Consider the following 24,789-nt stretch of genomic DNA (forward strand, 5'->3'; position numbering starts at 1 on the left):
AAGGCGCTGTCTTCAAGCTCAGCTCGAGTGCGCCACGTGCACCTCTCCAAACCAGGATGGGAGCTCTTCCACTCCCAAAAGAGCTAGAGGTGCGTCGCGGTCACTCGCTCCACTCTCTCTGCAAGCATATTTTGGGGATGTGTGTGGGAGAGTGCCTACTAAAAGCAGGGGAAGAGGCCGCGGGCACTGGCCCAGGAGCCGCTGCAGCTACGGTCCCGGTAGAACCGCTGGCTCCTCGCCGAGAGCACTCAGCTCTTCCCGCCCCACCGGGGCTGCAGCCGCGGCGGGGGATTGGCTGCGGAGGAGTGGCCCCGCCCCGCGCCCCGCTGGCGTCGGAGAAGGCGGAGCTGCTAGAGAGGAGGCGCGAAGGCTTGGTGTCTGGGCCGCTGGCTGGACGCACCTGGCCCGGGGGAGGTACGGTTTGTTGGTTCCCGGCCCCGGGCTGCCGGACGGGGAGTAGCGGGCGTCGGGAGGCACTTGAGGAAACTGCACCCCTCATTTTCACTCTAGGGTGGTGGGACGGATGTTCGCCCTCGGACTTTATCGCTTGCTTTCGCCTGGCGGCAGAGCTAATTTTTTAGGGGGGTTGGCGGGTGGGAGTGGACCGCAGAGACTGCATCCGTGCAGCTGGGGAGCATTTCGTGCAGTACTGCGGGGCACTTTACGTGAAAAGACGCCTCTGCCATCTTCCTCCCTTTCGAAGCAGTTTAAAAACTTTTTAGCTTAAAAACCTGAAAGCGCTGTTGAGGCTAACGCAGTATGTTCTAAATCCATTACAGACCGTGGAAGCTGAATGGACTTTCGGACTACCTGGTTACGGCCTCCGAGCCTCCAGGACTTCGTTTGTACAGTGGGGTGATAATGACAAGTTCTGAGAGTTTCCGTGAGGATTAAATGAGACTGTGCGTTAGCCGTTTAGTTAGCATAGCACCATAGGCCCTTGAAAGCATCCTTGAAAAATTTATGCTGGGCCCTTGTTTAGAAGTGTTGCCGGCCCTGTTCCAGAAGCCCGTGAACTTCCAGGGATTACCAGGAATTTGGGAGTAACACCTGTAGCCTGATTCTGCCCACAAACCTGTTTTTATTCATCAATACTTCAGCCTTTGAATTATCTTAATCATTGTTAACTCTATTTAAATTGAGCAGCTGCTAGAGCAGTTTCTTTCTACAGCTGGAAACAATTCAAAGCAGAGTTACTACATTCTTTTAAAATTTAACGTTTTAATTTTTGTTTCTCCTGAAGTAAAGAAAAAAATTCCTTCAGAATGACTTTGAAAAAACCAAGGCTTTGAAGTCACAGACCTGAATTACCTCAGTATCTTATAACCTCAATCAAATCATCTGATGCCCTTTTGCTTTGACCTTCCCATCAGTAAAATGGGCCAGTATTAATCTGAAGCATCATAGAAAAGTGCCCATGAAATCTGTAAAAATAAGTAGGGTGCCATTTATTAAGCTCTTAATTTGTGGCAAGTGCTTTATCTCACTTCACCCTTGTGATCTATGGCGTTGGCGTTTATTTATCTTATAGCTGATTTACAGTGTTGTGCTAATTACTGCTGTACACCGCGGTGGTTCAGTTAGACATATGTACTTTTTGGGGAAATATTCTTTTCCATTATAGTTTATTTATTGAATGTAGTTCCCTGTGCTATACAGTTCAGCCTTGTTGATTATCCGTCCTCCGTATAAAAGCTTACATTTGCTGACCCCGACCCTGCTACGTCCATGATTCTGTTTCTGTTTCCTAGGTAGGTTCATTTGTGTCCTGTTTTAGATTCTGCAGATGAGTGATACCCTGTGGTATTTGTCATTCTCCTTCTGCTTACTTAATGTTACCCTCCAGCTCTATCCATGTTGCTGCAGATGGCATTATTTCACTCTTTTTAATGACCAAGTAGTACTCCAGTGTATATATGTACCACACCGTTTTTATCTGTTCATCTGTCTATGGACACTTAGGATGTTTCCACGTCTTGGCTATTGTGAATAGTGCTGCTGTGAACATAAGGGTGCCTGTATCTTTTTGAATTATAGTTTTGTCTAGATATATGCCCTGGAGTAGGATTTCTGGATCATATGGTAATTATATTTTTTAGTTTTCTGATGAACCTCCATATTTTCCACAGTGGCTGTACCAACGTACATTCCCACCAGTGAAGGAAGGTTTCCTTTTCACCACACCCTCTCCAGCATTTGTTATTTGTAGACTTTTAAATTTCTATTTACTCATTTTTGACTGCACTGGGTCTTTGTTGCTGGGCGTGGTAGACTTTTTCTAGTTGCGGCGAATGGGGGCTGGTCTCCAGTTGTGGCGCCTGGGCTTCTCATTGCAGCAGCTTTCCTGGTTGTAGCACATAGGCTTAGTGGCTCCACGGCGTGTGGGATCTTCCTGGACCGGGGATCAAACCTGTGTCTCCTGCATTGGCAGGTGGATTCTTCACCACTGGACCACCAGGGAAGTCCTGTGGTTATTTGTAGACTTTTTGATGATGGCCATTCTGACTGGCGTGAGATGGCACCTTATTGTCGTTTTGATTTGCATTTCTCTAGTAATTAGTGAGGTGGAGCATCTTTTCATGTGCTGGCATAGGTGTTGTGATCCCATTTGACAGGGAAGACATGCCCAAGGTCGCTGGGCTGCACTCAGAGCTGCCTCTGTCTAACTCCACAGGTGACCACTGTGCGGAGGCAGCTGTGATTTTAAAGTTGCTCCTAGTGCCTGTATTTTCTATTTGCTGTCAAACAGATCACCATTGTTCAGTGGGTTGAACAGCACAACCTACAATTCTGTTTGTCAGAAGCCTGACACACGAGTCACTGGGCTAAAATCAAGGTGTCAGGAGGGCTGTATTCTTTCTGGAAGCGTCCGAGGAGAATCTGTTTTCTTGCCTTTTTCAGCTCCTAGAGGCCACCTGTTTTCTTCAGTTCATGGCCCTCTTCCTCTGCCTTCATAGCCAGCAGCAGTAGCTTGGTTCTCATATTGCGTTGCTTTAGTCTTGCTTTTTTTTGTCATGTCTGTTTATCTATCTTCTCTGCCTCCCTATTCCACTTTTAAGGATTCCTATGATTACATTAGGCCCTTACAGATAATCCCTGTATTTTGAGGTCAGCTGATTAGTGACTGCAATTCCATCTGCCACTTTATTTCCCCCTTGCCATGTAATTAAACATATTCATAGGTGTGATATTGCGATTCATAATAGATATATATTTGATTTTCATCTGGTTTCTGTCACTGAGCTTCTAAAATCCTTGGAATTTCCTAAATGAGAGACGGGAAGGTGTCTTTTTGTCATGTTGAGGTGACCTTAGCAAACACCAAGTAACCTAAGGATGGGGGCTGACTGGTTAGAGGGTCAGAATTTACACTCATCTCTCCCATCGCACCCCATCTCTGGGGAGACAAGAAGGGCTAATCAGTCATGCCTTTGCCAAGAGGCCTTCATAGAAAACCCCAAAGTATGGACTCTGAGAGCTCTGGGTTGGTGAACACAATAGAGCAGATCCTCCAGGATCTGAGGTGGAGCTGATGTAATAATGGAAATTAAGTGCACAATAAGTGTAATGTGCTTGAATCATCCTGAAACCACCCCCAGCCTCCCGTCCATGGAAAAATTGTCTTCTGTGAAACTAGTTCCTGGTGCCAAAAAGGTTAGGGGCTGCTGCTGTAGCGATCTGGGGACAGTGGTGCACCTGGCGAGCATGGAGACCTAAGCCCTTTCCCTATACCTCGCCCTGTGGGTCTCTTCCGTCTGCCGCTCCTGAGTTCCATCCTTTTAAAACAAATGGTAATCTGGTAAGGAAAATGTTTCTCTGAGATGTAAGCCACTCTGGCTAATTGATGGGACCCAGGAAGAGGTCATGGGAACCTCTGGCTATAACTGGTCAGGCAGAAGCACAGCTGGCCACCTGGGTTTGCAGGTGGCCGACCTCTGAAGGAGTTGGGAGGGAGGTTGGCAGTCCTGTGGTACTGACCCCTTAATCTATGAAATTGATGCTATCACTGGGTAGATAGTGTCAGAATTGAATTGAATTTTAGGCCACCCAGCTGGTGTCCGGAGCATCACTTGATGGTGTGGGAAAACTGCTCCCCTTACATTAGAACCTTTAACAGGTCCTGGGGATTAGGACATGGATCACTTTGCAGGGGGTGGGGACATTTTTCTGCCTGCCACAGTACCTATTCGGCAATGTGGCGGTGACTGATCTGGCATTCCTCTAAAACTGTGGCTGGTTGGCTTTGCAGGAGATCCGGTTGGAAAGAAACTGCAGCATGTAAGTTACTTCCTTTTGCTGATAAATAGGCCTCCTGCCTTCCAGCAGCCTTCTCTTCCTCCTCCACCTGCCTTGTCCTGCCCAGAGTTTAGGAGTCAATCTCAGCATTTCTTGCTTGTTGATTTTGACAGTCCTGCTTATGCTCAGTCACTTCAGTCCTGTCCCAACTCTGCAGCCTCACAGACTGTAGCCTGCCAGGCTCCTCTGTCCATGGGGATTTTCAGGCAAGAATACTGGAGTGGGTTGCCATTTCCTTTAACCAGGAGATCTTCCCGACTCAGGGCTCGAACCCGCATCTCCTGTGTCTCCTGCACTGCAGGTGGATTCTTGACTGCTGAGCCACTGGGGAATCTGCTTTAACTATTAAGGATTAAAAAAGTCCAGTGGAGGGCTTCCTGGCTTGGAACCCGAGTCTGGAAGGAGGAAGGGAAACCCTCTGTCAGGAAGAGTATGGAGGCTTATGCAAGGCCCTGCTTGTTATGCCCAAACTCCTCTCGTTGGAGGTGCAATGCTAAGTCCTGCATTCGACAGGTCCTGGAGCAGCAGTGACTTCCGACCCTCTGCACAAGTATCTGGGGAGAATGGCGCGTTGGAGGAGCAGAAATCTCCAAGTGAGTTAGCCTACGGAGTGGCGTTTGGTGCTAGAACCTTCAGACTTTAACCTGGATCCTAGTTAATCTACTCAGTTTCTGTTCAGGCATGAAACCTGGCATCCACCTAATCTGTCCTTGCTCTAATCAGCCCCCACATTTCTTTTCACATGGTGGACGTGTCCCTCTGCCACCCACTGTGCTCACAGACCCTCAGTCACTGTCTCATCGGCTGCTTCTAACCCCATACTCTAATCCTTGCCTGTTTCCATTTCACTCTCCACCATCTCCAAAGTGACACCGCTCTAAAACATAGATGTGTTGATATCAGCTCTCTGATTAAACCTTTCACCTCCTCTCACAGCCAGTGGGTTCCCTGAGACTGCTGTGGGCAGCAGTCAGCGATTTCAGCAGTTGGCCTGGCCTGCCTTTCTTGCCCCTGCTTTTTCTGCTCGCCCACATGCAGTGTTTGGTCTAGCTATTCCCTACCCCATGCAAACTCCCAAACAAGCCGGGCCTTTTCCTGTGTCCATGTCTTTGCATGTGCTATGACCTCTGCCTGGATTCTCTTCCACCTCCCTCCTGCATTAATCCCCTTCCTTACCTCCTTCAGCTGACTGTTAACTTTGAAACTTCATTACTACCCCATTGAAAGTGCTGGATTCCTGGTGTGGTAATGACCCATCCTCCCTGCCTCTCCTGCCCCAGAGATTGCACTGCTGCCTTGAATTAGTGATGTCCAAGGCCAGTGTGTAACTCAGAACCACTCCCATAATACTGGCAAGTGTTTGCTGACCTGTTGAATGCTATTTAACTATTTTTTGTTCATGGAGGAGTAATGTTTGAAAGGGAATGTGTGTGTATGTTTTAACATTGAGAAAAATGCGTCATTTATCTCATGTTCTAACTCCTCCAACCTTACACCTGCCTTTTTTTTTCTTTTTTGCTATTTTAGAATTCAAGAAAAGAGAGACAGAGGTGTACATTGGCAATCTCCCGCTGGACATCTCTGAGGTATGCCTCACTCTGTGCATGGTTGCCTCTCATCTTCTTTGGCTTCCCCCATATGCCCTAAACCAACTCATAGTCAGCTCACGGTTTGCCCTGGGCTTTCCCAGTTTTAGCGTGAAGCATCCTCCATCCAGCCATCCGTGTAGACCTTGGTGGGTGGCCACCCTCCTCATCGCTTGGAATGGAGGGCTGCAGTAAGGCCGCTTCCCTTTGGGAAGAGGGCCTTATGAGGGGCCTTTGCCAATCCTTTGATCATAAGGAGCCGTGGGGTCTCAGTCAAAAACACTATGCTCATTTCATTTTGAAATGAACCAGTTCAGTCAGTTAGCTGTGTGTTCAGAGAGTAGAATATAAACAGCTACATTTGACCCCAGGAATCTTCTGTCTATCTGGGGAGGCCAGACCACCAAACCTGAAATAATTATAAAACAACATAAATATTTAAAATTTGTAATAAGTACATTTGAACTACCGATGAAAAGAGAATGAAAGTGTAATCTGATTTGAGGCATCCCCTGGCTTTTTTTTTTTCTGGAGCATTTAAAATTTTTCACATTATGCAAAATAATGTGCCCAAGGCACTCTCAGCATGCTGAAAAATGAAGCATGCTCAAACTCAGTCTTAGATGAAGCATGAGAGAAACTGACTTTTGTGGAGTCCCTGCTGCATGTCAGACATCTTTCAAAAATGTCCTGGTCTCGTGCCTGCTTGCCAGTTAGCTAAACTCAGTCTTCTCTGCTTAAGTCGTACTTTATTCCTTTTAGGCTGTTACTATATTTTAATTATCAGATATGCTCCAGGAACCAGGCTAAATCCTTCATTAGTGTGGTTTTATTAAATTCTCATAATAGCTCTGCATGGTGGGTGGTATCCCCATCTTGAAGATGAGGCAGACGAGGCTCTACAAGGTCCTCCTTAGCCAAGTACACAGACTCAGGGAGTGGTCAGCCAGGAGTTGAGTCCATTTCCACTGCCTGCAAGTACTCAACCACATAATTGATAAGATGTGTAAAGAAATCACCATAAAAAGACATGGACCTATTAGATTTTTATCTGACAAAAAGAGAAAAAAATGGTATTGGAGCACAGAGAGTGACCCAGTGAGTTAAATCTTGTTGAGTCAAAGTGGATGTGTTGGGGGATGCTTGGAATCCGGGAGAAGGGAGTGTTGGGATCGACTCCCCTTCCCCTTGGCAGGCTGGTACAGCCCGTTACTTGACAGTGAGATGAAGGCAGGAGCCGTGCGGTGGTTGGTGCAGTGGTCTGGGGCAGGTGAGGCGCTGAATGGCTCTGCCTGCTCTCTGCAGTGGATCCCTTTTCACAGCCGGGCCCCAGGGGCTTGCTTGGCCATGCTGACCCACACTGTGTTATAGGGCACCTTTGGTCCTTGCCCACTTCACTAGAAAGCAACAGCGTTCTCCATAGTGGTTTCTTCCAACGTACAAACAGAGACCAGCCTCCTAGGAGAGGAAACCCTTGAGCTAAAGAAGTAGGATTTTAAAAAGCAATGTCTGATTTTAACATTAATGCCTGCCTTGTCGAGAACTGTGAAGTGAGTGTCTGAGACTTTTACTTTCTTGCACAACAACAGACTAGCCTGCGGCAGTTTCACGGTTGTTGGTAGAAGATGAAAGTCTCGGATCAGAGATGACAGATGAATTATTACTCATAACAATAATAGCAGCTAGCATTTTACTTGATTAACATTTCTTTTTTATTGAAATATAAATTAAATGCCAAAAAATTCACTGTTGTAAAGCATAAAATTCAGTGGTTTTTAATATAGTCACAAGGTTGCACAGCCATCACCATTAATTCCGGAATATTTTCATCATCTCGCAAGTGAATCTCGTCATCATTAGCAGCGCCGCCGCCTCCTGTCTTCCTCCAGCCCCTGGCAGCCCCTGATCTACTTTCTGTCTCTATGGATCTGCCTGTTGTAGGTATTTTATGTAAATACAGTCGTATAGTGTCTTTCACTTCGCGTGATGTGTTCAGGGTTCATACATTTTATAGCATGTCTCAGTACTTCTTTCCTTTTTAGGACTACAGTATTTATATGGATATATATCACAGTTTGTTTATCCATTTGTCACTGGACATTTGACCTGTTTCCACTTTTTGGCTTTGATGAAAAATCTTAACCTGAACATGGGTGTGCAAGTTTCTGTGTAAATGTACGTTCCAGTTGTCTTGGAACCTAGGAGTGAAATTATTGAGTCACATGATAACTCTCTGCCAAACTGTTTTCCAAAACCGCTGTACCATTTCACATTCATACCAACAATGTGTGGGAATTCCAATTTCTCCACTTCCTGGCCCAAAACTATTGTCTTGTCTGTTTGATTCTTGCTGTCTAATAGATATGAAGTGGATCTCACTGTGGTTTTGATGTGTGTTTTCATAGTAATTAATGAGCATCTTTTTATGTGTTTCTCTTTGTGTATATCTTCTTTGGAGAAATATTTTTTAGATCCTTTACCCAGTTTAAAATCAGTTCATCTTTTTTATTATTGAGTTGTAAGAGTTCTTTATATATTCTGGATACAGGTCTCTTATCAGATACATGATTTGTAAATATTTTCTCCCATCACTTGTGTTTTCTTTTGTCTGTATTATCCTTTGAAACACAAACATTCAATTTTGATGCATTCCAATTTTCCACTTTTTTCTTTGGTTGCTTTAGGTGCCATATCTAAGAATCCATTGCCTAATCCAAGGTCACAAAGGTTTACACGTATTCATTCTTCCAAGAGTTTTGTAGTTTTTGCTCTTACATTTAGGTCTGTAATCCTTTTAAAATTTATTCTTGCATGCAGTTTGAGGTCGAGGTCAATTTCATTCTTTTGCATGTGGATATCCAGTTGCCCCAGCATCATTTGCTAAAAAGATTATTTTTTCCCCCTGAATTATTTTGGCGCCCTTGTTGCAAATCCATTGGCCATGAATGGAGCAGCTTATTTCTGGGGTCTCATTCTGTTCCACTGATCTGTATGTCTGTCCTTACGCCAGTGCTGCGCTTGCGTGTTGTAGCTTTGTAGTAAGTTTTGAAATTGATCTCACACTCAACTCTTGAGCCCGGTGGTTAGCATTCTCCCCTCGCCAGTTTTCTGAAACTGGTCTTGTTGAGTATATGAGGAACCTTCATGATGCCAAATGGATTTAAAATCTTCAGATGCCTCTGTTTCCTTAATTATGATAGATTGGATACCCTCAAAGCCCTCTTACAAGAAAATACTTGGAAATAGAAGCTAAAAGATAAGAAATGCCACTTTTGACTTTTTATTTTGTATTGGAGTGTGCAGCTGGTTTGGGGCTTCCCTGGTGGCTCAGTAGTAAAGAATCTGCCTATAGTGCTGCAGACCTGGTTTCCACCCCTGGGTCAGGAAGATCCCTTGGAGGAGGGCGTGGCAATCCACTCTGGTAGTCTTGCTTAGAGAATCCCATGGACAGAGGAACCTGGCAGTATGCAGTCCTCAGGGTCGCACAGAGTTGGACACGAGTGCACCAGCAGCAGCAAAGCTGATAAACAACGTTGTGTTAAGTTTCAGGTGAACAGCAAAGGGACTCAGCCACACATATACATGTACCATTCTCCTCCAAACTCCCCACCCGTCTCAACTGCCACATAACACTGAACAGAGTTCCATATGCTATACAGTGGGTCCTTGTTGGTTACCTATTTTAAATATGGCAGTGTGTACATATCCATCCCAAACCCCTAATTATCCCTCTCCCCCATAGTCCCCACCCCCACCCCAACCCTGGCAACCACAAGTTTGTTGTCTAAGTCTGTGGGTCTCTGTTTAAAGTTCATTTGTATTATTTCTTTTTAGATTACACATATAAGGGATGTCTTATGATATTTCTCTTTCTCTGTCTGGCTTACAGAGCTGCAGTGAACACTGGGGTGCATGTATCCTTTCAGATCATGCTTTTCTCCAGATATATGCCCAGCAGTGGGATTGCAGGGTCACATGGTAGCTCTATTCTTAGTTTTTTAAGGAACCTCCATACTGTTCTCTCGGAGAAAGCAATGGCACCTCATTCCAGTACTCTTGCCTGGAGAAGCTCGTGGATGGAGGAGCCTGGTGGGCTGCAGTCCATGGGGTTGCTAAGAGTTGGACACGACTGAGCGACTCCACTTTCACTTTCATACATGGGAGAAGGAAATGGCAACCCACTGCAGTGTTCTTGCCTGGAGAATCCCGGGGATGGCGGAGCCTGGTGGGCTGCCGTCTGTGGGGTCGCACAGAGTCGAACACGAACACGACTGAAGTGTCTTAGCAGCAGTAGCAGCAGCATACTGTACTCTATAGTGGCTGTATCGATTTATATTCCAACCAACAATGTAGAAGGGTTCCCTTCTCTCCATACCCACCAGCATTTACTGTTTGTGGATTTTTTGATGATAAACTTTATGTCTGGTGTGAAGTGATATCTTGTCCGACTCTTTGTGACCCCATGGACTGTAGCCCTGCCAGGCTCCTCTGTCCATGGAATTCTCCAAGCAAGAATACTGGAGTGGGTAGCCACTCCCTTCTCCAGGGGATCATCCCAACCCAGGGATCGAACCTGGATTTCCCACGTTGAAGGTGGACTTTTTTTTTTTTTTTTAACCATCTGAGCCACCAGGAAAGCCCCAATAATTAGAGATGTTGAACATCTTTTATGTGCCTCTTGAGAAATGCCACTTTAAAATACATAGCTGATTCCTAAGAAAGTAAGGGAAATTAAGAGGGCCCCAAATAAGCAATACCTTGAAAACTAGGAGGATCTGGTCAATTCCCTAGGGTTTGTGCCTACCTCAAAACCTAAAGATTGGATTGGATTATAGCAACCATGTTAGGGTAGGAGATGACACTCGGGGCCTATGTGAGGAGGGGCATGGTATTCGACATCCCTGCAAAAGCAGGATGGTTGAAGGGCTGGCCCTCAGTGAAAGTGTGAGCCACAAAACTTTGCTTATTGGCCCAGGGTGGTGTTGAGAAAGTTAATCTGACTTGGCCAGGATCTGGGGCTGCTAGGGTAAACAGTCTCCCTAAGAACATGTAGTAGGCCTGATTTCATGTGAATTGTAGTTTAAATTCATATTACTTACATGGTCTGGGAACCTTTAAGCTAAAATTTAACTTTTGATAAAGTTAAAAGCCCAAATCACAGAAAAACATTTAAACTGTGAGTGGAAGGAAACTTCCAAAATCTGATAAAGACTATCTACAGAAAATACACAGAAAACATTGTCACTTGGGAAACAGGTATTTTAAAATCAAGAACAAGACGCTAGTGCCTCTATCATTTCTGTTTAACATTTTATGCAATCTCTTAGCTAGAGCAAGTGAGAAAATAAAAAAGTGAGAGGTGTGAGAATTGGAAAGGAAAAAACAAAGTCATTATTTGCAGATGATTGTCTAAGTTGAAGCTCAGAAGACTCTTGGATATGTTAGAATTATTGATAGTTAAGGTGGTTGAATATAAGATAAATATACAAAAGTCAATTTTGTTTCTATACAGAGGAAAAAAATGCAAAGAGCTAGAAATTAATAAAAGTTGTGCAAGACATAGATACAGAAAATTAGGCTTTACTGAAAGACATTAAGGAAGACCTCAACAAAGAGATGGATAAGAAGAGTCAGTTTTATGATCCTTAAATTGATATATAGATTCAATACTATTGTGATGAAAATACACAAAGGATTTTCAAAGAGCTTGACAAACTGATTCTAAAGTGTACATGAAACAGAACATGTCCCATGAATAAATGCACCTTTTTTTGAAGAGGAAGAATAAGGGAGACAGGAGAGTAAATTTTCCACTGTAATAATGATGACCTTGATGTGGATGCATTGCTAATTGTCAACATATGAAACAGAAAAAGTCCAGAAATAGACCTACACGTATATGAAAACTTGGTGTGTATAATCAGGTGGCATTACAGATGAGTTGGGAAAGAAGGGACTATTCAGTAAACTGGTTTTGAGATGTTTCTTTATCCACACAAGAAAAACAAAATTGGACCTTTACGTTATACACTTATACACTGCATGGATTCTAGATGGATTAAGGACTTAACAATGTACGGTGTGTGATGGTGTGAAGTCGCTCAGTCGCGTCCGACTCTGAGACCCCATGGACTGTAGCCCACCAGGCTCCTCCCTCCATGGGATTCTCCAGGCAAGAGTACTGGAGTGGGTTGCCATTTCCTTCTCCAGGGGATCTTCCCAACCCAGGGATCGAACCTGGGTCTCCCGCATTCCAGGCAGATACAAATGCAATACTTCGGGAGACAACTTGGATAGCTTTCCCTTTGAGATCAGGAACAAGATAGGAATACCAGCTATTGCTGTTCCTGTCAACATTGTACTGGTGGTCTTGGTCAGTGCAGCAGGCAAGGAAAAAGAGAGACACCAGAACGGGAAAGGCGGAGATAAGTGTCATTAGGGCAGGTGATATGACTGTGGCAGTAGAAAACCGTGGCCAGTGACCTGTATTTCCAGCTTGTACCTTGCCTGTGAACCCTGAACTTGTCTATTCAGTTGCCTAGTCCTTATCTCTACTTGGGCAGCTAATAGGCGTTTCAAACTTAATGTGTCCAGCCTGCTCCTCCCACAGTCTTCCTCATCTCAGTAAATGGCCCCAAACCTGGGAAATACTCTTGTTTCATATCTCACATGTTTTTCACATCCAGTCTGTCAGCGGGTATAAAAATACACCTAGAATCAAACAGTCTTTTGCATCAGAAGGGAGGAAGAGAATGGAATATCTCTCTAAATTTGCCAAAATAAACAGTGGAAAGATAAAAAGGGAATAAAGATGGTGACCTCTGGGGGAGGGAAGGAAAAATGATAGAAGGGAGATGGAGGCACAATTTTATTTTATTTATTTAAAAAATTTTAAATGAATTTTTATTGGTGTTATTGTTTTATTGGAGTTTATTATTGTGTGTGTTTCTGCTGTACAGCAAGGGCATCAGCTTTGTGTTTACATGTATCCCCTCTTTTTGAAGGGACAGTTTATGAATTTACCTTGTGTTATTGTTTTGACTTTAAAATATATGAATGTTTTCATAAATAAGAGAATCAGAATGATCTATTAAAAAAGCACTCCCTAAAAACTGAAAGCAAACTAGTGATATAATTAGTTTGGTGTCATAGAATAGAATTATTCAAATTGAATAAGACTGGAAACAAACTAGTGATGTAATTAGTGGTGTCAGGGAATATAATTTTCAAATTGATCTTAGAATATGATATTTTGACTGTGTATCCTCAGTAGGATATATTACAAGCATAAAAAGAACTGCAAAGAAGTCTTCAGCTTTGTTCAATAATTTTGTGGTCTGTAGTAATCCTAGTATTATTTGAACCTGTTATATATTTAAAGTAGGATATAATAACTAGTATTGTTAGGAATAAGGATTTTCAGCATAAGATAAATAACCATCTGTAGCTCTATAGAAATTAAAATCCATGATTACAATCCATGATTATTTTCCCTTTCAAAGATGCATATCTCCTAACTCTGCTGGTTGAAAGACCTTGGTGCTCTTAACAACCCAGTGGCAATAAGATCCTAGATTGCTCACTTTAAATACCAATTCCCCACTGAAAAGAACTATACCTTCTTAGATTCCAGGTTTGGAGCTGTTATGTGCCAGGAAGCTAGAAACCTCTCAAAGGCTATTAGGGTTTGATTGAAGGGAAGGGAGAAGTTGTAATTAGATGTGAGATACTTTTTCCTTGGAGCTATGTGCTGGAATGTTTACAGATGTAGTGATGAGGTGATGAGATTTGTTTCAGAGATTTGTTTCCGAATAGCCTAATGGTTGGAGAAGGAAATGGCAACCCTCTCCAGTGTTCTTGCCTGGAGAATCCCAGGGTTGGGGGAGCCTAGTGGGCTGCCGTCTCTGGGGTCGCACAGAGTCGGACACGACTGAAGCGACTTAGCAGCAGCAGAGGCAGCAGCCTAATGGTAGGGAGAGGAATAGATGAAACGGACTTCCCTGGTGGCTCAGATGGTAAAGGAGACCCGGGTTCGAGCCCTGGGTTGGGAAGATCCCCTGGAGAAGGAAATGGCAATCCACTCCAGTACTATTGCCTAGAAAATCCTATGGACAGAGGAGCCTGGCAGGCTGCAGTCTGTGGGGTCGCAAAGAGTCAGACACGACTGAATGACTTCACTTCAATGGTATGGAGAGGTATAGATGAAATCAGAGTGTCCCTGAGTTAAGAATTTTTTTTCTGGGCAAGGCTTTCCTGGGGACTCGTGCTATAGCACAGAGGAGCGAAAACAGGGAACAGGTACCCTTATTTGCTCCCTTTTCTTTTGAATTAAGGCTGACAGGTATATAGGAATTTGTTATACTGTTTTCTAGACATGTTTAAAAAGTTGGCTTAAAGCTCAACATTCAGACGACTAAGATCATGGCATCTGGTCCCGTCACTTCATGGCAAATAGATGGGGAAACAGTGGAAACACTGTCAGACTTTATTTTTTGGGGCTCCAAAATCACTGCAGATGGTGATTGCAGCCATGAAATTAAAAGACGATTACTCCTTGGAAGGAAAGTTATGATCAACCTAGATAGCATATTTAAAAGCAGAGACATTATTTTGCCGACAAAGGTCCATCTAGTCAAGGCTATGGTTTTTCCAGTGGTCATGTATGGATGTGAGAGTTGGACTGTGAAGAAAGCTGAGCGCCAAAGAATTGATGCTTTTGAACTGTGGTGTTGGAGAAGACTCTTGAGAGTCCCTTGGACTGCAAGGAGATTCAACCAGTCCATTCTAAAGGAGATCAGTCCTGGGTATTCTTTGGAAGGTTTGATGCTAAAGCTGAAACTCCAATACTTTGGCCACCTCATGCAAAGAGTTGACTCCTTGGAAAAGACTCTGATGCTGGGAGGGATTGGGGGCGGGAGGAGAAGGGGATGACAGAGGATGAGATGGCTGGATGGCGTCACCAACTCGATGGACATGAGTTTGAGTGAACTTTGGGAGATGGTGATAGACAGGGAGGCCTGGAATGCTGCAGTTCATGGGGTCGCAAAGAGTCAGACATGACTGAGCAACTGAACTGAACTGATCCATGTTTAAAAGTTTCCAAATAAAAAGAGAGGGAGAAGGTGGGATGATTTGGGAGAATGGCATTGAAACAGGTATAATATAAGAAACGAATCGCCAGTCTAGGTTTGATGCAGGATACAGGATGCTTGGGGCTGGTGCACTGGGATGACCCGGAGAGATGGTATGGGGAGGGAGATGGGAGGCGGGTTCAGGATTGGGAACATGTGTACAGCCGTGGCGGATTCATGTTGATGTATGGCAAAACCAATACAGTATTGTAAAGTGAAAAAAAAAAAAGACATAAGAACAAGCAAAAAGAGGGTCCTGTGGGCCAAAAATGGGACAATTCATGTTTCAAAGATACTAATGACTACCTTTGATTAAAACTTACTAGTGATAAAAAGCAATAATTTGTAGTGATACCTAAAGAAATAATACATAAACTCACTGGACACATTGAAGATAGCAAGAAATAGTTCAGTAATATAAAACTTGGTGTTTAAAGGAAAAGGTTAAGTGTTTATTTTGCTTTTCCCACACCAGTGCCATTTCAGGGCAAATGAATAACCCTAGTGAATGAGAGAAAGTTCTTTACAGAGGAACTCTCGCTCCTAAATGCAGAAGAAACGATTGAAAATCATCATTTTGCAAACCATAATACCTGTTTCAGACAGTGGTTATCAGAGCATGGTAAGTTCATTAGATAAAATATTGATGGGCAGTTTTATAATGAAAGGATCAGGCTGTTACTGTCTGAATTTGTTGATTAATTTAGCGTCGCTTAAAGTGAGACAACCAGGTGTAAGTCTCCTAAGGTGATGTCATATTAGTGAGGAAGATCTCACACTATCTGTAAAGCATTCTAGCCAAAAATGTAAATAATAACCTATATGTGAAAGCTCCAGGGCTAACTTCTAGTCTAAAGGAAACGGGGGTGGGGAAAGAAGATCAAGTTAAATGCTTACAATAAGGAAGCAGTACTCTTTGTCTATAGAACAGCTGGCCTGGTCTATATTACAAGACAAAGTCATGGGAAAATTAAAGCGGGGAGATCTGGTCTAAACACGTTTAGAAGAGACCTAGGAGAGATGATGACCAAACAGAACAAGCAGCCCTTGTTCTGACCCTGACTGCGACAAACGGTCGTTCAAAGATATTTTTGAGACAGTTGATGACATTTGTCTGTTAGTTGTTTGTAGTTTGATAAGTCACCTCTCTGACTTAGTATGTGTGCTTAATACCGTTGAACTCACCATGCACATTTCTCATTGATTTTAATTGGTTATCTGTCTTTCCTAAATACGATCAGTCCCAGGGGCTAAGACTCCACACTCCCAGTGCAGGGGGCCCGGGTTCAATCTCTGGTCAGGGAACTAATCCCACATGTTCCAAATAAGACTTCTCACGCTGCAAGAAAAATCAAAGATCCTGTGTGCTGCTGCTAAGACCTGGTGCACCCAAGTTAATAAATAATAGGTGGAAACCTAGAGCCTATTATACAGAGTGAAGTAAGTCAGAAAGAGAAAAACATTATATACTTGCACATGTATATGGGATCTAGAAAGATGATACTTCTGAAATTATTTTCAGGGCAGCAGTGGAGACACAGAACAGACTGAGGGACACAGGGAGGTGGGCAGAGGGGAGAGGAAGGAGAGGGTGGGATGTATGGCGAGAGAAGCATGAAAGTGTACATCACCGTATGTACAATAGATAGCCGATGGGAATTTGCTGTATGACTCAGGGAACTCAAACTCTGGAACCACCTAGAGGAGTGGGATGCGGAGGGAGGTTCAGAAGGAGGGGGCTTATGTTTACCCATGGCTCATTCATGTTGATGTTTGGCAGAAACCAACACAATTCTGTAAAGCAATTATCCTTCAGTTAAAAAAAAAGAAAAAAAAAAGAGATCAGCCCCAGGAGGGGAGAGACTTTGGGTACCTTGTTCATGGCACGAAAGACATTTTCTAGCACAGAGTAGGCACTTAATAATCATTTGTTGAATGAATTAGAGGAAGAGGACAGTGAGTACAGACAAGTTTTTCAAGGATTTTTGTAATAAAGAAGGATAGGAAGCGGGGTGGGAGCAGGAGGGGGTTGTAAGGTCAAAGCTGTTACCTGTCTTTAAGTATTTAGATAGTAAATATTAGAGCTCATTTGTATGCCCACCCAGTGGGGATGCAGGAAAAAGAGGAGATCATTTAGTATGAAAGACCTTGAGAAGGTTAAGAGGGGTTGTCTGGAGCAAGGACAGGTCTTCTATGTAGAGGGGTGCACTCGGGTCCAGGGAGGTTGACTGATGTGGTGGCAGGGGGTGGGTGTTCCTTTTGATTGCTTGTCTCTCCTCAGCGAAGAATCAAGGTTATCTGCTGAGTAGAAAGAGGGCAAGGAGGGTCTGAGTGGAAGTAGACTCCAGTAGTTTTGTGGGGGAGGCTGGCGGTTGGTGATTAGGAATATGTACTAGGAATGCCGGAAGCACTGAACCAGGAAATGGCCCACAGTCAGGGATCAACCACAGTGGAAAGAGGAAGGCAAGGGCCGGTGGGGCGGGGCAGGGTGGAGCAGAACGGATGGCCAGAGAGTCAGGATAGGGTCGGGAGTTTGCGGGATGGTGGGAAAGTGGCAGAGTTTGAAGGATCACAGCCCCAGAGAATAGCGCTGGGGAACTAGAGGTGTGGGAAGGAAGGGTGGTTAGAAAGCAGGGACTCGAAGTTGCCGTTTGGAGGTAGGCAGTCATTGGTAATAGTGGGGTGTGTCCTGGGAGGAAGGGAGCTCAGGTGACGGGGATACCGCTGTTGGTCCCTCTCTCTCCTCTGTGTGTTTTCTCTTTGTGACTTTTACCATTTCATACATTTAAAAAAGTGTATCTGTGTTGGAACATACATGCAATGCCAATAAACATTCAGAGGCTTAGCTTGTATCATAGGAAACTGCTGCTACTCGACCAGTCTTTATCTGCACAAATGTCAGACCACACGGCTCAAACGTTTCCCGGTTTTGCCACTTTCTTTGCTTTCTTTCTTTTGACTGTGCTGGGTCCTTGTTGCTTTGCCTGGGCCTTCTCTAGCTGCATGGCGCGGGGGCTGCGCTCTAGTTTCGATGGAAGGCTTCTCACAGTGATGGCTTCTCTTGTTCCTGAGCACAGGCTCTGGGTGCTCAGGTTTCAGGAGTTGCAGCTCCTGGTCTCCAGAGCAGGGGCTCAGTAGTTGCGGCAGATGGGCTTGCTCCGTGGCACACAGGGTCTTCCCTAGCCAGGGATTGAACCCGTGTCCCTGGCATTGGCAGGCAGGTTCCGATCCACCATGCCCCTGGGAAGTCCTTCTGCCACTTTAGACAGAGCTTCAGTGCACTGACGTGTGCGCATGTCTACATGTGTGTCTGTAGGACCTCACCTGGGTGTGGGGCCAGAGCCACACGGTGCACATGGCTGGACCAGGAGGGGAGAGAGGCCCCCCACTCCTGCCAGCAGCAGCAGCAGCAGAATTCCTTTGTCCTTACCAACACCAGCTTGGTGTTGTCCAGCTGCTAAATCACTGCTGTCTGGTGGATGTGGAATCATTTAGCATGCAGGTAACTGCCATAACCTTCTGCCTGTCTGGCACGAAGGCAGTGGTCCATAAATGCTCGTGCCATAACTATTGGCAGGTTACAGTAGATTTTTTTTGTAATGATTGGTTGAAAGGAGTGTATTAGTAAGTGAAATAGGTTATGAAGCAGAGGCTGCTGTATGATCCCTCAGTCTCTCTGTACAGTACTCCTGTTTTGGTGGTAAGATTATGGGTGATATCTCGATTTTGCTTATCTGTATTTTTAAGCTTTTCTATAATAAAGACTTAATGCTTTGATAATTAAAATATCCTAATAACTAATTTTCATTATTTAAAATGATATATAAAAGATACCCTAAGGGGTATGAGGCAATTTTAGCTTAATGTATTAAGATTCCTGTCAAATCTATAGTAAAAAAAAATTTTTAAATAAACAAACTGAACTATTAAGGGGCAGAAAAATAATGTCATAGGTCATGCCTTTAGATTTTCGTAGTTCCCTATGCTAACTATCAATAAGAACAGCATCTGCTGTAGGATGACCTCACTGATAGCGCTGATTGATGAACCACGGATGGAAAGATGTCAGCAGGTTTCTTTTGTGTGTGTGTGTGTGTGGTAGGAGTGGTGGTTCTTCTCTCTCCTTACTCTCTAGCACGTTTTCTGAAAATGAGTGCTTCCTGAATCAGTTTGATACCAGGGAACAGTAGTTTTTGACCTTGGCTGCATATTGCCATCATCTTTTAAAAAACATTGATAAAAATACTGCTTTAGTCTCAACTTCGGAGATTCTGATTTTGTTCATCTGGGGTGGGCCAGACATTACTCTGGTAGGTAGTTTTTTTTTTTTTTTTTTAAAGTAACTTTCCAGCTGAATCTTATATGCAGTCGGAATTGAGGATCATTGCTATAGGAGAAGGGTTTGCCAAGTTTTCTGTAAAGGGTCAGATGCGTGCATGCTAAACCGCTTCAGTCGTGTTTGATTCCGTGTGACCCCGTGGACTGTAGCCCACTAGGCTCCTCTGTCCATGGGATTCTCCAGGCAAGAATACTAGAGTGGGTTGCCATGCCTTCCTCCAGGGGATCTTCCCAACCCAGGGATGGAACCCGCCTCTCGGCAGGCAGGTTCTTTACCACTAGCACCACCTGGGAAGCCCCAGAGCGTCACGGAGCAAGGGTTCATGCTTTGCAGGCTATATGCCTCTGTTGCGGACACTCTGCCACTGGGGCATGAAAGCGGCCGCGGAGAAGACGTAAGTGCATGTGGTGGCTGCAGTCCAATAACCCGTAGGAAAAGGGTGGCGGGTTGGATTTGGCCCAAGGCTGTGGTTTCCTGACACTGAAGGTACAAAAATATGGGAGTTTTCTCCTATTTTATTTCACCTTTTGTTCATTGCTTTATTTTTGGCTGTACCACACGGCTTTGGGGATATTAGTTCCCTGACCAGGGATTGAACCCATGTCCTCGGCAGTGAAAGCACAGAGCCCTAACCACTGGACCACCAGGGGATTCTCTCTTTTAATAATAGCAAAATCTGACCAGAAGAAAGGTATCGTTTTGCATGATATCATGAAAAGAATGCAGGATTTGAGGTTAGAAGCCTTGAGTTCAAATCTTGACTCTAAATTAGCTGTGTAATCTTAGGGCAGTCACTTAATCTCGATGATCTTTATTTTATGCATTTAAGAACGAGGACAATAATAATATACACTTCATAGGGTGGTTTTAAAGATCAAATGGAATAGGCATATGATAGTGTTTTATAAACTGAAAATGCTGAGCACATATTGCCTGTTCTCACAAACTGCTTGTTGCTCAGCATCTTGTAGATTCATGTGTAATAAACATTAAATATTTAAAAGTAAAAGCAAATTAGAAAATTTGAATTTAAATGTAATACAAATATGAAGACTCGGAAAAATGAGCTATACATTATACATTTCTCTTCCCTTGCCAACAAAGTGACTTTAGATTGGTAATAACAGAAGATGGTATAAATATACATTTTCCCAAAGTAGAATTTTCTTGGGAAATGTGGGTTTTCATCACAGGTGTGGGATTTGCAGTGGGAACGGCCAGTGAGGAAGCTGGGGAAGGTGAAAGTGGGGAGGTGCAGGTAGGAGTTGACTGGGAGGCCTGAGGGGGAGCTGCGGCCGTGGGCAGTGCATCCGTGACCTGCAAGAACGCATTTTCAGCGGAGCAGGAGCAGCGGCCAAACTGCAGCCAGGAGGGAGTGGGCGGGGAGGAAACAGAGGCAATAGGCGGACACGGCTCTTTCTACACATTTGGCAGAAAAAGAAAAAATAGGGTGTCGCTCAGAAGGGCATCAGGGTTGGGTAGATGTTATCTCAAAAAAGGGAGGGCATTCGTGGTTGGAGGCCAGGGGTGGGAGTGGGAGAGGGAGCCCGAGGGCAGGCAGCAGGGAGAGCTGAGAATTAGATGGAGAGACGTCCAGGGGAGGGGATCATATCCCCAGGAGGTAGAGGCCTGGCCGCAGTGAGGAGAGTTGGGGTGGTTGGTAGGGGTGGGGAGCCTTACAGACCAGGCATGGCAGACAGCTCAATCAGCAGCTGACCGGAGATGAGTGTGCTCCCTCCACGCGCTGCCCCTCTGGACTTTACTTTTACTCTTAAACGTCACTCCGCCCCATCGGTTAAACAGAGATCACGCGTTTATGAACTCTAAGCTCCTTGAATTCAAGACTTATGTCAAGTTCAAATTCATATCTCCTGTAACGCTTGGCATAAGGCTTGTGGGTAGCCCATGTTTGCTGTCGGACGTGTCAGGAAAGAAATGAAGGGAAGTTGCCATGAATACAGGACTGAGTCAGCAGACTCAATTAAAAACGTCTTCCCACCTAGGTAGCGATGAAAGGGAGATAGCCTAGAGATTCCTAATAAATTGAAAGTCACTTCCACCTGGCAGCCCACCCTGATCACTTCTTTTCTCTCCAAATTTGGGTTAGATACCCAGACTGTGTTCTCCCAGAGGCCTCTGTACGTCCTCACGGAATTTCACACCCTCTGGTAAAACAACCTGTTTACTTGATTGTCTTGTCAGGGCCCCACACGTCTGTTGAACTGCAGTTGAAGGCAGCGCTTACATCCTTCTTGTCTCTGTATTTGCGTCGCTGAGCACAAAGCCTGGCACACTCAGCACCTCATTGGTTCTCCTGAAGTCTTTGTTCAGCTGATAGCAGCCTAACTGGTTGGGGATCCAGCTGTCAGTTTTGTCTTCAGGTCTCTGAATCACTTTTAAACCCGCCGTTGCAGGAGGAGATTCGGTGCCTTCTGAAGGACTTCAGCCCTCTCCATGTCCACAGAGTCCAGAATGGCTGCAGATGGTAATGACTGTTCTTCCTTTGTTTTCTTTGGGAAGCAACTCCTTTCCTCTTTGTCCATTTTGCTGATGCACTGATATTGCAGACCAGCTCAACAACTCCCAACGCCACGCCCGCTGCGACTTGGCAGAGGGACGCTTGGGAAACCCCCTTCCCACATTTAACCTCTGACTCGGCAGCTAATACTACCTTATCCATACAACCTTGGGTTAGAAATCCAGAGCCCTGGGTTTGCTTTTGGTCTTATCCTTTCTCTGTTTTCTGACTCGAAGCAAGTTAGTGAACCTCCCTCAGCCTTGGTTGCCTCTGAAATCTGGACCTACTCGTATTTTTCCTTTCTTATGTTCAAGGCAGTAAAAGGACTTTGAACTTCCGTGGGGAACAGTGTGAAGGAAACGCAGAGCCATGCCCTATGGTATATGGCGAAAGGGGCAGCGCATGTCTCCCAGTCCCCAGGAACCCCAGGACCAGCTCCCCCACTGCCCAGCCCAGACCTGGGTGTCGTGGTGGCCTCCCTGTGCGTTAGGAGTGGCCCAGCCTCTCTCCTGTCCCCGCAGAGGGGAGAGGAGACCATTCCTCCGCTTGGCACCCGCCTGCAGCTCTGTTTGAGCTGGGCTCAGAGCTGCCCTCTCCTTCCTTTGCAGCTTCGCATTCGTAGATCTGGGCTCTATGCAGAAAGTGGCACTTGCGATCCAGGCGCTGAATGGGAAGCTCTTCCACAAGCGAAAACTGTACGTGAATTCCAGCAACAGGTCTCCCAAGAGGACCCCTGAGGAGACTGAGCGGCCCCGGGAGCTTCTGGTGGGTGCCTGGCTGTGGAGAGGGGTTGCTCTGCGGTCACTTTTTAAAAAAAATTTTTAATTTGTTTAGTTTTGGCTGTGCTGGGTCTTCGTTGCTACCCGGGCTTGCCATAGTTGCGGCAAGCAGGGGCTCGTCTCTAGTTGCGGTGCATGGGCTTGCCATTGCAGTGCTTCTCTCGTTGTGGGGCGTGGGCTCTAGGGCACATGTGGCACTTCGTTGTTACTGTCAAGCTCTAGAGGACAAGCTCAGTAGTGGTGGCACGTGGGCTTAGCTGCTCCATGGCACATGGGATCTTCCCGGACCAGGGATCAAACCTGGGTCTCCTGCATTGACAGGCTGATTCTTTTTACCACTAAGCCACCAGGGAAGCCCACCTGTGGTCACTCTTCAGAGCTTAGATGATTCTGATTTCTGTTCTCTCTTTCTGTCCCATCTTACAGTGGACAGAACGGGGGCTGGGGTGAAATTAGGGAACTTTATGACTTTAACAGTCAGGAGCAAGGTTGGTATAGAAAACATGGGACTTTGAAATGAAAGGAAGGCTGTATTCTTGGCAAAGACGAAAAGGGTTATTAGGCAATTCAGTCAGGGCTTTTTCCACCTGGGTTACTGAAATTGAGGTTTTTACTTGTTTAACGCAGCAAACAATTGTATCTGTTGTTTGCATAGCCTTGTTCTGGCTGCTGGTGTGGAAGGTAAGGAAGATGAAAGTGAGTAAAACCTGATCCTTCCTGATAGGAAAACAAGTATGAGGCCTGGGAACGTGAGAGTTAACGGTGGGGCAGTGCCTAGTGAGGGCTTCCTTTGTGGACAGAGAAGAGAAGGCCCATGACTAACCTCCAGGAGCTTCCCTCCAATGATTTTTTTTTTTTTTTTTGAGCTTCCCTCCAATGAAGCCAGCTCTATGTAGGTGAAGGTGAACCAGAAGCAAAGCTATTTGTTTTTCTTTGCTGTAGAAGAGTTCAGAAAGTAGGGAGTCCAAGGGTGGTATGGGAACTCCATGAGGCTAACCAGGGTTCCAGGTTGGAAGAAGGGGAGAAGCAGAGGGTCCAGAGCCTATGTTCTCATAAAAGGCACATTCTCAGGAGCCCTACCACAATTTTGCTTACATTTTGTTAGGGGGAGCTGCAACTGGTGACCTTCAGTGCAAAGGAGGCTGGAAAATGTAGCTTTTAAAATAGGCACACTGTTGCTAAACTTGGGAATCTGTCAGCAAGGGAAGAGACAGAGCCTGTTGGCAGGCAATTAACAAGGTCAGCCAAGGCTGGAGAAGTTGGAGATGGGCGTTGAGAGGTGGATTAGAATCTCCACAGTAAGAGTGCCAGAGGTGGCTCCCTTTGCTAGTTGCAAACTGTTTTTCCTCCTTTCTCTTTAAACCCTCTCTCTCGGAAGGGCAGGCTGTCCGACTACGCCACATACTGACCTTCTTGGTTGCAGTCACCTGGCATTCTCACTGTTGTGCCCTGTTATTCATTGATAACTTTAGCGTCTGACTCACCGTCTTTCTCTCCTACTGACACTCAGATTGTGTCCTGTGGATGGTCTATCTAAGAGTCTGACCCCTTATCTCCTAGACCGTTTATCTTCAGTGATCTCTCCTTTCACTCGGTCACAGTTTCCCGTTCCCTGAATTATATCTCAGACCTTGTCACGGCTCATAATTGAACATCTCCAAAATATCATTTGGAGCACCCCACTCTGCCCCTCACCACTTCCCTGCATCTCTCTTACTCTAGAAGAGCAGTTCTCAAGCTTTAGCAGCATCAGAGTCACCGCTGAGCTTGTTAAACAGCTTGCTGAGCGCCACCTGCAGAGATGCTGATTGAGTGCATGTGGGGTGGGGCCTGAGAATTGTGGCGCTATGCCACGAGTGCCAAGTGGTGCTGGCGCCCCTGGTCCTGGGACCACTTTTTGAGTAGCAAGGCTCTAAAACCCCCAGTCTAACAATCAGACACACTGGGACTCAAAACACTGCCCCTACCACTTCACTATTCAACACTCTACTCCCTCACTTCCCTTCTTAGCTTAGATTCCAGAATCATAACTGCCTTCATTCAAATTACCTTAATTCCCTTAGTTCACTAAGTCATATCTTGCACAGCTCCTCTCCTAGTTGAACTCAGCCATCAACCTCGCTGAACTGCTGAAAATAAT

The 24,789-nt window shown here is 45.1% G+C and overlaps 1 protein-coding gene across 3 annotated transcripts in view; it reads left to right on the forward strand.

Moving 5' to 3' along the window:
• Positions 1 to 331: 331 nt before the first annotated feature.
• The window catches only part of TDRD10 (tudor domain containing 10), a 52,392-nt gene continuing 27,934 nt past the window's right edge, over positions 332 to 24,789 (forward strand). The window contains exons 1-6 of one of the 3 annotated variants that reach the window (XM_012182462.5): positions 332 to 414; positions 4,250 to 4,278; positions 4,810 to 4,889; positions 5,824 to 5,882; positions 21,767 to 21,837; positions 22,479 to 22,635. In XM_012182462.5, coding sequence (XP_012037852.2) covers positions 4,277 to 4,278; positions 4,810 to 4,889; positions 5,824 to 5,882; positions 21,767 to 21,837; positions 22,479 to 22,635 — 369 coding nt within the window. In that variant the 5' untranslated portion in view covers positions 332 to 414; positions 4,250 to 4,276. Of the gene's footprint in view, positions 415 to 4,249; positions 4,279 to 4,809; positions 4,890 to 5,823; positions 5,883 to 21,766; positions 21,838 to 22,227; positions 22,352 to 22,478; positions 22,636 to 24,789 lie in introns of those variants that run through there. The other 2 variants (XM_060414774.1, XM_060414769.1) reach the window with 2 other exon arrangements.

Source organism: Ovis aries, chromosome 1 (genome assembly GCF_016772045.2).
Source record: "Ovis aries strain OAR_USU_Benz2616 breed Rambouillet chromosome 1, ARS-UI_Ramb_v3.0, whole genome shotgun sequence".
Lineage (NCBI taxonomy): Eukaryota > Metazoa > Chordata > Mammalia > Artiodactyla > Bovidae > Ovis > Ovis aries.